Genomic DNA, 15,457 nt, shown 5'->3' with positions numbered 1-15,457 from the left:
ATGATTAATTTGAATTTGAGGGACTGATTAATGTGAAATTAATATAGATTGTATGGTATATAATGATATGATGATTCATGATTGTAGATGTGATAGATGGTGTGAATTTGAATCCTTTTTTATGGAAATTACCTATTTTAGTCTTTTTATTCAACGGTCATAATACCATTGTTCCTATACAATCTACTATCTTAGATAGCTCGGATTAGTTGGAATGATGATGTAACTTAATAGGTATAGCAAATTCATCTCACACAATCGATGTTGATCGGAGAAGGTAGAGGAGGAAGTTATAACTGCGGAGTTTTATGTGAGGCAAACCCAATTTTGGACAGATTGGATTTGGGAGAGGGAATCTGCATTGGAGCACACGTATGGTCAGTGTCCTTATGGGACATTTGTTTTTCTTCTTCATTTTTCTTCTTTTAACCTCCTTTTTTCTCTCTATAATTCTCCAGAAATTTCTAATTACATGATTTCCCTGATGATTAAGCTAGTTAAAAATAATAATAATTATTATTATTATTATTATTATTATTATTATTATTATAAAATTATAAAAAATTATAAAAAAAAAAAAAAAAAAAAAGCTAGTTGGTCTGGATGTGTTGATTTCGGAATCATTCAAGCTACACTTGCTATTGTAGAAGCTCCAGTCATCCTGATCATGGTCCATGTAATATCATGTTCTTGTGTCTTCAGTAAATAGGATACAGTCATTGTGTATGAGTAGGCTGCTCTTCAATCTAGTTGGTAGAAGTGTGCTAGTGCTGAGAGAATTTTGCTATCTGGGTCATTGTTCTGCTTTTGTTGCTCTAGTAGTCGCAAGAGCATGCTTTTGGTCAGATCTGATCCGATAGGATTGTCCAGGTACAATGCATCAAGGGCTACAATCTGATTTGAACTTATGATCTGATCAATGCACGGATCTTGATAGAAATTTGCAGTTCTATTCAATCATCCATTGATTAGGCCCTATCTGTTAAACCGTAATTCGGTTGGGCCTGAAAATTGGTCAGTGTAGACATCTTGATGCGTTGATCCAACAGTGAACATCAACAGTTGGAATTGATGTGATCTGAGTCATTGATCTTGTTTTTTTAATTTTTTAATGGATCTCATTCATTTGAAACCATATTGGGCTGAAACTTAAACCCTATCTTAATTAATGTGTGTTAAAGAAATCTAGTGGTTCACATCAACCAATGGGCCAGGGACGGGCCTGAATTGTGAACTGCTCAGACCAGACGTTTGGGCCCATTCAAAATTTTAATTTTACTACGCCTAGGCCCGGTCCGCTGCCAGCCTGATATTGAGGTCTTTGGAAAGCTCTAGATACTTACACAGAGGAGGATCAACCTCGTAAATTTGGTGCTGAAGGTAATCTGCCATTTGGGGAGAGAGAGAATTGCATTTAACATAGGAAAGAATAGAAGGATGATACGAGGTAAAGTAAGGAGAAGAGGAAGGCAAGAGAGTTGAGTCTGAATGACCTTCTAAGCATCGGTTACGTCCCACCTCTTGTTATAAATAACAAAACATTAAAACAGGTCTGGAGCCCAGGCCCACAACGACTGAGCCCATACTTAATTACAAAAGATTTCAACAATAGATATAATGAAAATCCACATCAGTTCCATAAATTAGTAACTAATCCTAAACTTATCTCCATCAATTGAATTATACCTAATTATCCAATATAAGATTTGCTTCTTCCAAAAAAAAAACTTTATATTATAAATAATTACTCTCGTTTTGGGTTGAATGAGAGAAAGAGATGACTCCAAAGTAACTGACACTAGGGGCGTTTGGATTGCAAGTTACTTTGGATAAGCTACTTATGCCATAATTTTACCATTCAGTGGACCAACATAATTACTTTTTAGTCTCCAACATCGTTAGTAATTATCCCTCAAATTTGTTTGGTCTCCCTCACACCCACCATCCATCAAGTAAGGCCAACCATTGATGTGGACCATTCATTGTGTGGGCCCCACCTTTGTTGTGGGTTGTTCTTCATACCAGGCCCGCATTGGATGTTGGTCATTCATTATTATGGCCTGACCTCTAACGTGAACCATTCATTATGTAGGGCCCACCTTTGATGTTGGTCATCCATCAAGTGGGTTCCACCATCAATGTTATTGTCCATCATGGGGGAGCCCACCTTCAATATCCACCTCCCACCGTGTGGAGCCGACCTTTGATGTGGACCGTCCATCATGTGGGCCCCATCTCTGATGCTGGTCATCCGTCATGCAGGGGCCCGCCTTGGATATGGGTCACTCATCATTAGGGCTGACCTTTGATGTGGATCATCCATCATGTGGAGCCTACCTTGATGAAAATCATCCACGTGGGCCCATCTTAATGTGGATCATCCATTATGTGTGGCCCATTATTATTAATTGCCCATCATGTGGAGTCCACTTTTGATTTGGATTGTCCATCATGTGGGCCCGACCTTCAATGTAGGTTGCCATCATGCCAGGCTTGCCTTGGATGTGGATCATTCATCGTTAGGGGCTGACCTTTGATGTGGAGCATCCATCACGTGGGGCCACTTCAATATGGGTCATCCATCATGTGGGGCCCAGCTTCAATGTCCGTTGTCCATCATATGGAGTCCACCTTTGATGTGGACCGTCCATCATGTAGGCCTAACTTTTGAAGTGGGTTATACCAGCCCACTTTGGATGTAGGCTTTTTATCATCATTGGCTGACCTTTGATGTTGACCATCCATATGTGGGCCCGCATTAATAAGGGATCATCCATCATATGAGGCCCACCTTTTATGTGGACCATCCACTGTGTGAGCTCACCTTCAATGTGGACAGTCCACTATGAGGGTCCTCCTCTGATATGGACAGTGAGAGAGAGCCTAACAGTAAATTTAGCACTTCAAGCTTCCCACAGTAAATTTTTTTTAACTGATTTTTCAGTTTATTAAACCACACGTAAGTACAGTGGACCTTAGCAAACTGTGTTTGTATAAGTATCTAGACACGGCTTCAGTGCATCCTTGACTATGGGGCCCACCTTAATGTATCTTTATTATATCCATGCCCTACATCGATATCCCTGCATTAAGTTATGGCATGAGCTCAAAACCGTAAGCAGATCCAAATATCAAGTGGACCACACCATATAGGAAACAACGAAGATAGTGTGTCATTAAAAACTTCTTGTGGGCACTGAAATGTTTATTTTCCCATCCAACCTATTGGTAAGGTCACAAAGACCTGTATGAAAGGACCACACAAATATCAGCTTGATCCAAAACTTTTGTAGCCCTTGATAAGTTTTTAACGGTCTATAACCACTGTTTCCTGTAGTATGATTCACCTGAGATTTAGATTCATTGCATTTTTGAGCCTTATACCCTAAAATGATCAGGCAAAACGGATGGACGGTGTGGTTATAAGACAATTATACCGAAGCTACGTCCTACGTCATCCCACTTACGCTGTAATCCTACGTAAACACCTTTGAGTAAATCCCACCCCCGCTGGCATTCTACGCAACCTACTCAGTCGAGGAAAGAATAGATACCTTCAATATAAAAACAAATACACCACACGCCCTCTGATCTAAAAACAAAAGACACCACACTTGTAATCGTAGGAATGGAAATCCAGTCATCCACCCGATCTCCTTCAACAGACCATAATGACATCAGACCAAATGTAACAGACCATGTTGAGATCAAACCAAATGGTTTACATTTTAACGAGCCACCTCCCATCATGGAGTCACAGCGAGGAACCACCTTCCTTAGGGCTGTGCTCAATGGCATCAATGCCTTATCAGGTCTCTCTCTCAAGATTATTTTTTTTTTAATTAATTTTTTTTAAAAGTTTTTAAGTGAGGTCATAGTGACAATGTTTTTTCCTTCTTTTTTTCATTTTTTAAGTTATAGCTGTTGAAATTTTGTTTAAGGTCCATGTTGTTCAATATGTGGACCCTGCTTTTAACATGCACTTGCTTAGTGTTCAACAGGTGGACCTTGCTCTTAACATGCACTTGCTTAGGAGTTGAGCAAGTCTGGACATTGTGGGCATTGATCTTATACGTTTATTGTGTTGAAATGTGTATGCGTGTTTTTCTAAATAAATGACATGTATGGTCCATGCAATTAGTGATTCTCAATCTGATGGCTAAATATGAAATAGATGGGGACCAAACCTTAAAATGGAAAAGAGATTTACTAGTAGAGTCCAGATCTTCTACTTGCCACAAGTAGGAATTTCTCGGCTGGTTGCAATATGATTAGTGCATTGCTACATTAAATGAGGCAGTAACGATGTGGCACAATCATACTGCAACAACAAAAAAAAATCTCTCAAATCCTCTGATTTTACAACCCTCTTTTGTAAACTTCCATCAGGAAAAGGAAAGGTATTGCTCCCTCTTTAAAGCCTCTGATTTTACAACCCTCTTTTGTACGGGACGCGGTTTGCCTGCTCACTATGCCACCAGATACTGGACGGTACTATATATGCTCCACCATTATATATGTATTTTATTCACACTGTACATCCATTTGTATAGATCATTTTAGGGGTTAATAATAAAATTTAGGTTGATCAAAATCTCTCAAATCTCTCAGGTGAACCACATCATAGGACACAATGGTGATTGAACACCAACTGTTATAAACTTCTTGAGGCTACCAAAGTTTTAGATCAAGGTGATATTTGTGTTTCCCCTTCATTCAAGTCTTTGCGACCTAATTAACAGGTTAGATGGCAAATAGATCTTACAGTAGGTCCTATGAAGTTTTCAATAGTGAACGTTTAATTACCACTATTTTACTGCGGCATGGTCTACCTAAGATCTAGGTCTGGTTTTGGGCGCATGCCCTAAAATAATAATTTTAAATGGACTGAGAGCATAGATGTCAGTACACAATCTATTTGGGCCCATCATGATGTATCTGTGATGCAGAGCGGGTCGCGGACAGTTTCATGGCCAAGATGGATCAGAAAAGGACCGGTCAACGACAGAAGTGATCCGGACCATCGGACTTTAGATCGGGCGTATCTCACAATCCAGAATGAGTTATCAGGCATAAAATACATGATTTTGGGGTAAAACGAACTACTTTAGCCAACCAACCCCGCTATGTCAGGTTGCGCAAGCCGGATTTGCGAAATACCCTTGGATCGAAGGTGGTTTCCCTATTTTAATTCCATTTTTACTATATATTTTAAGTTTTAGTTTGATTATAACTCTTCATCCGTCGGGGTTTAGGAGTTACGCCCAACGTGAAAAGAGCTTAGAATAATTAAAGGGTTGTGAACTTGTTTATTTCACTCATTAATCAATTTCGAATTTTATAGAATTTATTTTCTATTTTATTTGCCTTCTTTCTTTTGGATTCAAGAAGCCTCTGTGAGAAGTCCAGAGAAGTTCCGTGGATTCGGAACAGTTATCCTCTTGAGGGAGACACTGCTTGACCTCATCACGTTCATCCCTGCATCAATCTGTCACATCCGCACTATCCATCTATTTTATGAGATCATTTTAAACATGAGCTAAAAATTGAGTCAGATCCAAACTTCAAATGGACTACTGCCAATGTCGCCTATTGTTGAAACCTTCCCAGGGCCCACCGTTATGTTAATTTGTTGCCTTCACAGGGGTCACGCGGACTTATATGAAGGAAAAACACAAATACCAGCTTGATCCAAAACTTCCAAGGACAGTGAGAAACTTTCAATGGTAGGTGTTTAATACCCACAGCTTTCTTTAGTGTGGTCCACTGTAATGTATATGATGTACACACCCACCATCCATATTAAAAGTTCATTTTAAGGCATGATCCACGAAATGTAGTAGTTTCGAATCTCGGATGAACTATGGTGCATGTAACAGGGATGATCTACCATTAAAAACTTCTTGTGGGCCACAAAAGCTTTGGATCAGGATGATATTTCTGTAGCCTTCTTCATCTAGGCATTTGTGACCTTATCAACAGGTTGATTGGCAAATAAACATTCCGATGGAATTTATGAATTTTTTAATGGTGGAGATTCAATCACTACTGTTTCTTGTGTTGTGGTTCACCTAAGAATTGATTCAGCTTCATTTTTGGTATCGTACCCTAAAATGAGCTTTCAAAATGGTTGGACGGTGTGGATTTAAGGCACATACATCAATGTGAACCTTAGAGCCAGGGGTCTCACCCACCACATACATCAGTTGTGATTAAATGCCCACCATTAAAAACTTGGGTCTGAGAAGTTTTAGATCAAGCCGATCCATATGTTTTCCTAAGGTATGGTCCACCTTATAATTTTCTCATTCTTGGGATATGCACTGCAATGACTTTGGGGCCTACAGCACAGACCAGTACCGAGACCTCGGTAGTGGTAGAGGTGCACATCGAACCGGCGGAACTGTGTAACCGGACCGGAACCGTTGGATCGGTCCGGTTTGGTCCGGTTCTAGGGTGCTAACGGTCCGGTTTTTATTCCAAAATTTCCAGAACCGGTTCTAGGGTGCTAACGGTCCGGTTTTGATTCCAAAATTTTCAGAACCGTTGATTACGGATCGGTTCCGATTTAGAGCCCTGTAGAACCGAACCGTTGATCCAAACCTTGGATCCGAACCCTGACACGAACCATGGATCCAAACTGTCGATCCGAGCTTTACATGTTGCTTTTGGACCCACCGGGATTGATGATGATGGATTTAAAAAAATTCATGTGATAATACCAGTACTTTCACATGTTGCTTTTGGACCGTTACCTATATTTTATTCTCAACTACCTAATTCCAAGGCAAATTATCATACGGCTAGGATTCACCTATATAGGATCACTGTACATAATTGCCCATCTACGATAGTATGCACCATTCAACCATGTGGGCCCCATCCAGCTAATGTTGCTGTACTAGTATAGCGAACTAAGTAAAATAGAACAAATGTGTTGAGAAATTTTAAAGGTCCTTATGCATCTACGTTGCACAAATGGTATCCCTTTGTCTGTGATCCAACTGTTCATTTCATCTGACTTGTTTTTTTTTTAAAAAAAAAAAAGAGTCACCTATTCACTGTTGGTACCCTCATATCAACGGATAAAATCTCTGATCCTGGCCTCAATTGCATTTGAATGCATCAAGACCTTAATAGTATCGTTAAAAAAGTGCAATTGGGTTAGAGTTTAAAAAGCCCGGAACCGTGGAACCAATCCGAAACTGAACCAGTTTTCACGGTCTGGTTCCAGTTTGGTTCTAGGGTGCTAACAGTCCGGTTCCAAAAATCCTAGAACCGTAGGGAACGGTTCGGTTCCGGTTTCACCCCATAACCGGACCGAACCGAACCGTGTGCACCCCTAGAGGGTCACTGCCAAGTTCGAGTACCTCAACGACTGTGGACGGTGCATATTATGAAACTTTCACTGATCAAAAGGTCCTAACCTGGTTCTCTAAGGGATGGAGCAAAATAAAATGATTAGCATTCTCATTTAAGTCAAATCCACCCGTCTACCAGTTTTGACAGATCATTTTAGGAGGTGGCCCAAAAAATAGGCAGATCCAAAACTCAAGTGAGCCATACGTACCCAGGAAACAGAGGGTATTAAACTCCGACAATTAAAACAGTCACGGGTCCATGATATTTATGAGAAATCCAGTCCGTTCATCAGTTTCTCTTGATCATTTTAGGGCATGAGCCTGGAAAATAAGGTAGATGTAAAACTTAAGTGGGCCACCTGACGAGGAAAGGTGGAGATGGATCGACCACCATTAAAAAAAACTCTAGGCCCACTGTGATGTTTCTTTAAAATCCAACTCGTCCACCAGTTTTGCTAGGGATTTTTTATGCGTGAGTCCAAAAATGAGTCGGGTGGGCCACATGGTTGGTGGTTATTGATGCCCACTACCCATGGGGCAGTTATGGGCCCACAGAAGTTTTGGATCGGACTACTATTTTTGTGTTTTCAATTCATCCTAGTGGAAATGACCTTATTACCAGCCTGGATGGAATATAAACAGTCTGATGGACGAAGGTTCAACTATAACCATTTCCCTCCACACTATTTCCTACCATGTGGCCCACTCGAGTCTTAGGTATCCCTCTAATAAGAGCTGGCGAAATGGATGGATTTATCAAAAACATCACAGTGAACAAATATAACCCCAGAATAATGGACATTAGTAATTTGAATTTGGATTTTGGAACCATTTATTATTTCTCATTTTAACCATCCATTAGATTGACGAATTGGAGTTTTTGCTTATATACATATTGATTATCGTAGAAGTAATACAAACTGATGTTTGGTTAAACTAATCTGTTTTTAGGTATTGGAATAATATCAATTCCGTATGCACTATCAGAGGGAGGATGGATGAGTTTCATACTTCTCATACTAGTAGCAACGATGTGTTGTTATACAGCAATACTATTGAAAAGGTGCATGGATGTTGACCCAGAAATCAAAACTTACCCGGACATTGGTGAGCGTGCACTCGGTCCTAAGGGAAAAGTTGCAATAGCAATCTTCACGAATTTTGAATTGTATTTTGCGTGTGCTGTGTTCTTGATACTTGAAGGTGATAACTTAGCAAAGTTGTTTCCAAAGGTGGATTTCAAAATCAAGGGATTGAAAATTGGAGGGAGCAGAGGGTTTGTTATACTATCTTCCCTTATAATTATACCTACCACATGGTTAAGGAGCTTAAGCCTACTAGCTTACATCTCTACTTGGGGAGTATTGACTACTCTCATTGTTGTGGCTTCTGTTTTTTGGGTTGGTGCATTTGATGGTGTTGGATTTCATGCAAGAGGGACCTTAGGTAATTTCCGTGGATTTCCTACTGCTATGAGTTTATTCATCTTCAGTTACAGTGGCCATCCTGTTTTCCCCACCATGTACACTGGTATGAAAGACAAAAAACAATTCTCTAAAGTAAGTGAAAACAAAGTACCTTCTCAGTTTCCACTTTCCATTTTATATCGTTGATTTATAGACTTACAGATGATGGTGTTTTTTATGGTTTAAAATACAATTTTAATTTATAATATACATACATATACATTCAAATATTTATGTGCTTTTTAGGTACTTAATATTGAGATTACTTCATAAATTTGTGTCCTAATGTTTTAAAGACCAGCCTATGAAGTCCATCTGGTGTGTGTGTGTGTGTGTGTGTGTGTGTGTGTGTGAGAGAGAGAGAGAGAGAGTTTATAAAGTCAGAAAACTCAACTCAATTTGATTTGATATTTAATGATTAAACTGGGAGATTTAATTAAACTATAATAATATACATTTAAAATACTATGAATATATAATTTGTACTTTTTAACACAAATAACTACATGGTTAGCTATTAATTATGATGCAGAAGTTATATGGTATGATGTTCTTCCTGCCATGCCATAGTAATTTGAATTTTATATGTTAGGTTTTATATAAGTGATCAACCATGTAATTGGTGTTATTTTTCTAGATGTTTTTTATAGCTTCACTGACCTATTTTCTTATGTTGTCTTGCATTCTAGATGGTTATCCTCTGCTTTTTTCTCTGTACCATCATTTACGGAACAATGGGGATTATAGGCTACCTAATGTATGGACATGCTGTGGAGTCTCAAATCACATTAAATCTCCCGACCGAAAAGATTAGCTCAAAGATTGCAACATACACCATATTGATCACCCCTTTTGCTAAATATGCTCTGATAATGACACCAGTGGCGATGGCCATTGAAAACAAGCTCCATATCAGCGACAACAGAACCATTAGCATCTTCGTAAGGACTTTATTGGTGATAAGCAATGTTATTGTGGCCTTGACAATTCCCTTCTTTGGATACCTTATGGCTCTTATTGGGTCATTTGTAAATAGCATGGTAGCGATGATATTTCCATGTATATGTTACCTTAAGATTTGCAAATCTTATTACATGGCTTCTCGGTATCGTCAACTTGAGGTTGTGATTATTCTGGGAATTTTAGTAATTGGGGTTTTAATTGCAACAGTAGGCACTTATACTGCTCTAAGGCAAATTATACGACATTTGTAAGCAATGTTCTTCTTTTTCTCTTTCATATGTAATTTCTCCTTCCCATGTATTCTATTACAATAATAAAGGTGACAATTCTATATTATAGAGTCGAATCATATAATCCTTGTGCAAGGATGTGTACCGTAGAAATTTTCAAGCGGCTACATTATAGAGTTTGTGTTGTTATAAATTATTATTATTTTTGTGGTATTACCTTAGATAAAGAAGGAGAGAGGATTTGAAAGAACTTGTTGGAGATTTTTAACAAATATATATCATTCTGGTAAATAAATGATCAATCCTAATTAGATTTGTCCTGATCAACTTTAACATCCCTCTCAAACTTACAGTGGTTCAAGGGAATAATATGAGAATGAAAGGCATACATATTTATTCAAAATAAAGGAAAAGAGAAAAAATTCATGGCGATGTGATGATTGGATTTTAGAAATGCAATGCAATAATAGATTTCGAAAATCCAATTTTAATTCATTAATTAGGATCCTCATTTAAATATGGTCATGTTCCTTACAAACTAGAAAATTCTAATTAATTAATCTATAACTGATGTGGAATCGTTGATGATATGCAGCTTCCAATCTCTCAAACCATGGAGTTTCTCTAAGATCCATTCAAGGTGAAGGTGATGGAGAGCTATATAGAAGCTAGATATGACCTTTGAGTGGTCCTAAAATGGATCACCATACACAGGTGTGGAATTGTAGACCTACAAGGGCTTGGGCGTGGCCCACCTCATCTCTTTCCCACTTTTTCTTTCTTTCTCTCCATTTTCTCTAGGATAAGGACATCCACAGCCAAAAGGGGAGCATAGACATCTAAGGCTCTCTCTTCCTTAGATAAAATCTTAAAATAAAAAATGAGTTAACATAGCAATTCTTTGGTGACAACTACAACAATCTCACGACTGTCTAGATTTCTCGTGCCTGTCTCACGACCATTCAAAATTGAAAGATTGTCAGCACCATGGCTATTTCACTATCATGAACAGCCGTTGATATTTCGTTTTGCCTTCTTTATTTTATTTATCAATTGTACTTCATTTATATTTAAGATCAATACAATTGGAAAATGATGGACAGGGGATTTCATACACGATGAGTCAATAACCGACAGATCGGAACCATTCCCAGTGATTTCTCTTATTGTGGCTTTAAAATGGACGGTAAAAATGTATGAAAGCGTTTAACTGTTTCAGTTAAGAGAACAGGTGATAGAAGGGGATAGTTAATATTGTCCAATTAGTTTCTGAACCATGGGCCATCATAACCAACTAGGCAGAAGGTCCTCATACGTCCTCTATCTTTCCCCGTAGACGGTGAAAGGTGGATCTATGGGGAGTGCTCTATCATATCATTTTACTCACAGGAAATACGAGAAGAAAACGAGTTAGCAGGGACTCTAGTCACGGACGCGGATTAGATGCTGAGAGGTTGAGTAGCGAGACTCGCTATTGAAGTGACGTCACCAAGTTCTGTGGGACCCATGATGATGTATGTGTTGTATCCATACCATCCATCCATTCAGAGAGATCATTTTAGGGCTTGAGACAAAGAATGAGTCAGATCCAAATCTGGAGTTGACCCACCAGTGGGAAGAGTGACGCCCACCATTGAAACCTTCCTAAGGTTTACTATGATGTTTGTCTGAGATCCAACGTGTTCATAAGTTAAGACAGACATGAAAGAAAGGAAAACACAAATTTCAGCTTGATCGAAAACTTTTGTGGGGTTAGAAATTTTTAATGGTGGGCATCAATCTCTCCACTGTTTTCTATGGTGGGGTCCACTCAAGCTTTGGATCTGACTTATTCTTTGGCTCATGCCCTATATTGACATCTCCAAATGTATGGACGGTGTGGATACAACACACATCATAGTGGGTCCCACAGAAATTGGAGACGTCACCTCAGTAGCAAGTCTCGCTACTCAACCTGTCAGTAGCTAATCCACATCCTCTAGTCACCTATTTGGGCGGTTGGAGACCTCAAGATTTTCACAATATTTTCATTGCTACTCGAGACAGACCCCAAGATTTTCATGATATTTTCATTCGCTACTTGAGAGAGAGATATGGCAATCTCGACTCTCCCTCTCAATCCCATATCTCCCCATATCTCCCCAAATCCCAATAACAAACGAGCCAAACAGGCACCCAATCCCCAAACAGAGAGAGCCCCCACACTACCTTCCCTCCCTCTCCCTCCTCTCCAAATGCAAATCCCTCAAACAGCTCCAGCAAATCCATGCCACCATAATAACATCACAGCTCCATAACGATACCCCCACCCTCACAAAGCTCATCCACTTCTGCTCTCTCAACCCCTCCACAACCATGGACTATGCCCAACACCTGTTCGACCAAATTCCCCAACCAGATGTTGTCCTCTTCAACACCTTGGCCCGTGGCTACTCTCACACCCATACCCTCGTGCAGTGTCGCTCTTCGCCAATATGCTCATCCCTCCCTCCTCAAAGCATGTGCCACTGCCAAAGCCTTAGAAGAAGGAAAACAAATACATTGCCTGGCTGCAAAGCTTGGATTGCACCGTAACATCTATGTCCATCCTACGCTTGTGAACATGTACGCTGAGTGCGGCAATGTGCAGGCCACACACCAGCTCTTTGATCAGATGGACCAACCTTGTGTAGTTTCCTACAATGCCATGATCGTGGCATACGCAAGGAGTTCTTTGCCCAATGAAGCATTAGCTTTGTTTCGAGAATTGCAAGCGAGCGATCTAAAGCCAACTGGCGTCACGATGCTCAGTGTTCTGTCATCGTGTGCATTGCTTGGAGCACTGGAGCTGGGGAAATGGATGCATGAGTACATAAAGAAACACGGGTTCGATGTGTATGTGAAGGTAAACATGGCCTTGATTGACATGTATGCAAAATGAGGGAGCTTGGAAGATGCGGTATGTGTTTTTGAGAAGATGGGTTCTAGAGATACACAAGCATGGTCTGCTATGATTGTTGCTTATGCGATTCATGGACATGGAAACAAAGCCATCTCTTTGTTTGAAGAGATGAAATGGGCGGGAATTATGCCAGATGAAATTACATTTCTAGGCGTCTTGTATGCTTGTAGTCACACAGGATTGGTGGATGAGGGCCGCCAATACTTCAATAGCATGAGAAACCGTTATGGGAATACTCCAAGAATTAAGCATTATGGGTGCATTGTAGGTTTGCTAAGCCGAGTCGGGCTCCTAGATGAGGCTTGTAAGTTCATCGAGAGCTTGCCAATCAAGCCCACACCTATACTCTGGAGGACCTTGTTGTCCGCATGTGGGGTTCGTGGCAATTTGGAGCTGGGGAAACATGTGATTGATCGGATCTTTGAACTAGAAGATTCGCACTGCAGCAATTATGTGATCTTATCAAATATGCGCGCAGCTAATGGTAGATGGAAAGACGTAGATTATATAAGGAGGCTAATGAAAGACAAGGGAGTGGTCAAGGTGCCGGGGTGTAGTTTAATTGAGGTGAGCAATGTGGTCCATGAATTCTTTTATGGGGATGGAAGAACCCATCCCCAATCGGTCGAGCTTCATCGGATGCTCGATGAGTTAGTGAAACAATTGAAGCCGGTAGGCTATGTGCCTGACACTTCTCTGGTGTTTCATCCGGACATGACAGAGGAGGCGAAAGAGGTTAGCCCCCGGTATCACAGCGAGAAGCTCGCGATTGCATTTGGGCTTATAAACTCTCCACCAGGGACAACCATTCGGGTGGTGAAAAACCTTCAAGTTTGTGGGGATTGCCATTCTCCACCAGAGACAATATTTGGTGTGATATAATTCCAATGATTGTCACCCACATCCTTCTTGGTTGACCTTGGCTTTTTATTAGAAGGTACGAAGCAACAATGAGGCCAACACGCATACATTCGCATGGTGAAGCCATTGGACCTACTTCCGTTCAATGTAGCCTATGTCGCCTCCATCTACGCCCCCATCATCGACATCGGCTGCTCTCCTTAACTCTTGTGACTCACCATGAGGAAGTTCAAGAAAGAGAGCAAGAAGAAAGGTGTAATGTTTGCTTTAGTCACAAAATAGGTATAAGAGAGCCCGTTACTGACCAGAATGAGCCTATTCCAGATGAAGTCAAATCCATGTTGCATGACTTCCAAGATTTAATCCCTGATGATATGTCTAAGGAGTTGCCTCCGCTGCGAGATATTCAACACGCTATAGATTTAGTTCCCGGAACATCCTTTCCTAATTTACCATCATACTAAATGAGTCCCTCTGAGCACGCCGAGTTGAAGCATCAAGTTAATGAGTTGCTAAAAAAGGGGATAAATCCGAGAAAGCCTATGCCCATGTCTTGTATCAGCCCTCCTTACCCCCGAAAAAGATGGAAGTTGGCGTATGTGTATAAACAGTCAAGTTATTAATAAAAACACAATGAAGTACCACTTTCCCATTACTCGGTTGGATGATATGTTGGACTTGATGCCAGTTGCTAGTGTCTTCTCCAAGATTGATCTTCATAGTGGATATCACCTGATCCACATCCAACTTGGTGACGAATAGAAAACAATATTAAGACAGAGGACAGTTTTTACAAGTGGCTATTTATGCCATTCAGTCTCATAAGCATGGCTAGCACTTTCATGAGTGTCAAGGTCCAGTTGTTGTACCCTTTTATTGGTAAGTTTGTCGTTGTCTATTTTGGCGACATTCTTATCTACAGTAAGTCAAGGAGCACCTCAATCACCTAGGCCTGATCTTTGAAGTCCTTCGCTACAAGTGCTACTACATCAACCTTAAAATGTGCACCTTTAAAAGTACATATCTGGTCTTCTTAAGGTACATTATCTCCTTACAAGGTGTAAAGGTGGACCCTACCAAGGTGAAAGCCATTGTTGATTGGCCAACACCTACCATTATCTCTGAAGTTCATAGTCACCACATTTTACAAATATTTTGTGTGAAACTTCGACAGCATCATGGCTCTAATTACCAATTTCATGAAATAGAGAGAATTTTCATGGACAAGTGCAGCAACAAGAGTGTTTGATAGGATCAAACGTAAGATGACCAAAGCTCCAATTTTGGGCCTTTCGAATTTTGAGAAAGTATTTCAAGTGAGATGCGACACTTCCAACAGCGGTGTTGGTGAAGTTCTAAGTTAGGAGGGCTATCCAATAGCCTTCTTCAGTGAAAAGCTTTCCGACGCGCAGTGATATTCCACTTATGAAGAGTTTTATGCCGTTGTTGCATTGGCGTCACTATTTGGTTGGCAAGGAATTTATACTACACTCTAGTATCTAAACTCTCAACAGAAGATGAGTGCTCGCCATGTCAAGTGGAGCGCTTACCTTTAGGAATTCTCCTTTGTCATCCGTCATAAGGTTGGCAAAGACATTCAGGTCATTGATGCACTGAGTTGTCATGCGCATTCAT

General features: G+C 40.2%; 1 protein-coding gene and 1 pseudogene across 1 annotated transcript; both read left to right on the top strand.

Moving 5' to 3' along the window:
• Positions 1–3,540: 3,540 nt before the first annotated feature.
• LOC131231332 (amino acid transporter AVT1I-like) lies at positions 3,541–10,140 on the top strand. The gene is made up of 3 exons (XM_058227506.1): positions 3,541–3,812; positions 8,313–8,920; positions 9,517–10,140. Exons 1-3 carry the CDS (start codon positions 3,629–3,631, stop codon positions 10,039–10,041), a joined length of 1,317 nt encoding a protein of 438 aa, XP_058083489.1. The 5' UTR covers positions 3,541–3,628; the 3' UTR covers positions 10,042–10,140.
• A 1,947-nt stretch (positions 10,141–12,087) lies between these two features.
• LOC131237986 (pentatricopeptide repeat-containing protein At2g02980, chloroplastic-like) lies at positions 12,088–14,031 on the top strand (annotated as a pseudogene).
• Positions 14,032–15,457: the final 1,426 nt, after the last annotated feature.

This window comes from Magnolia sinica, chromosome 2, assembly GCF_029962835.1.
Source record: "Magnolia sinica isolate HGM2019 chromosome 2, MsV1, whole genome shotgun sequence".
Taxonomy (NCBI): domain Eukaryota; kingdom Viridiplantae; phylum Streptophyta; class Magnoliopsida; order Magnoliales; family Magnoliaceae; genus Magnolia; species Magnolia sinica.
The sequence above is the reverse complement of the archived record's forward strand: the minus strand, read 5'-3'. Positions and strand labels throughout refer to the sequence as shown.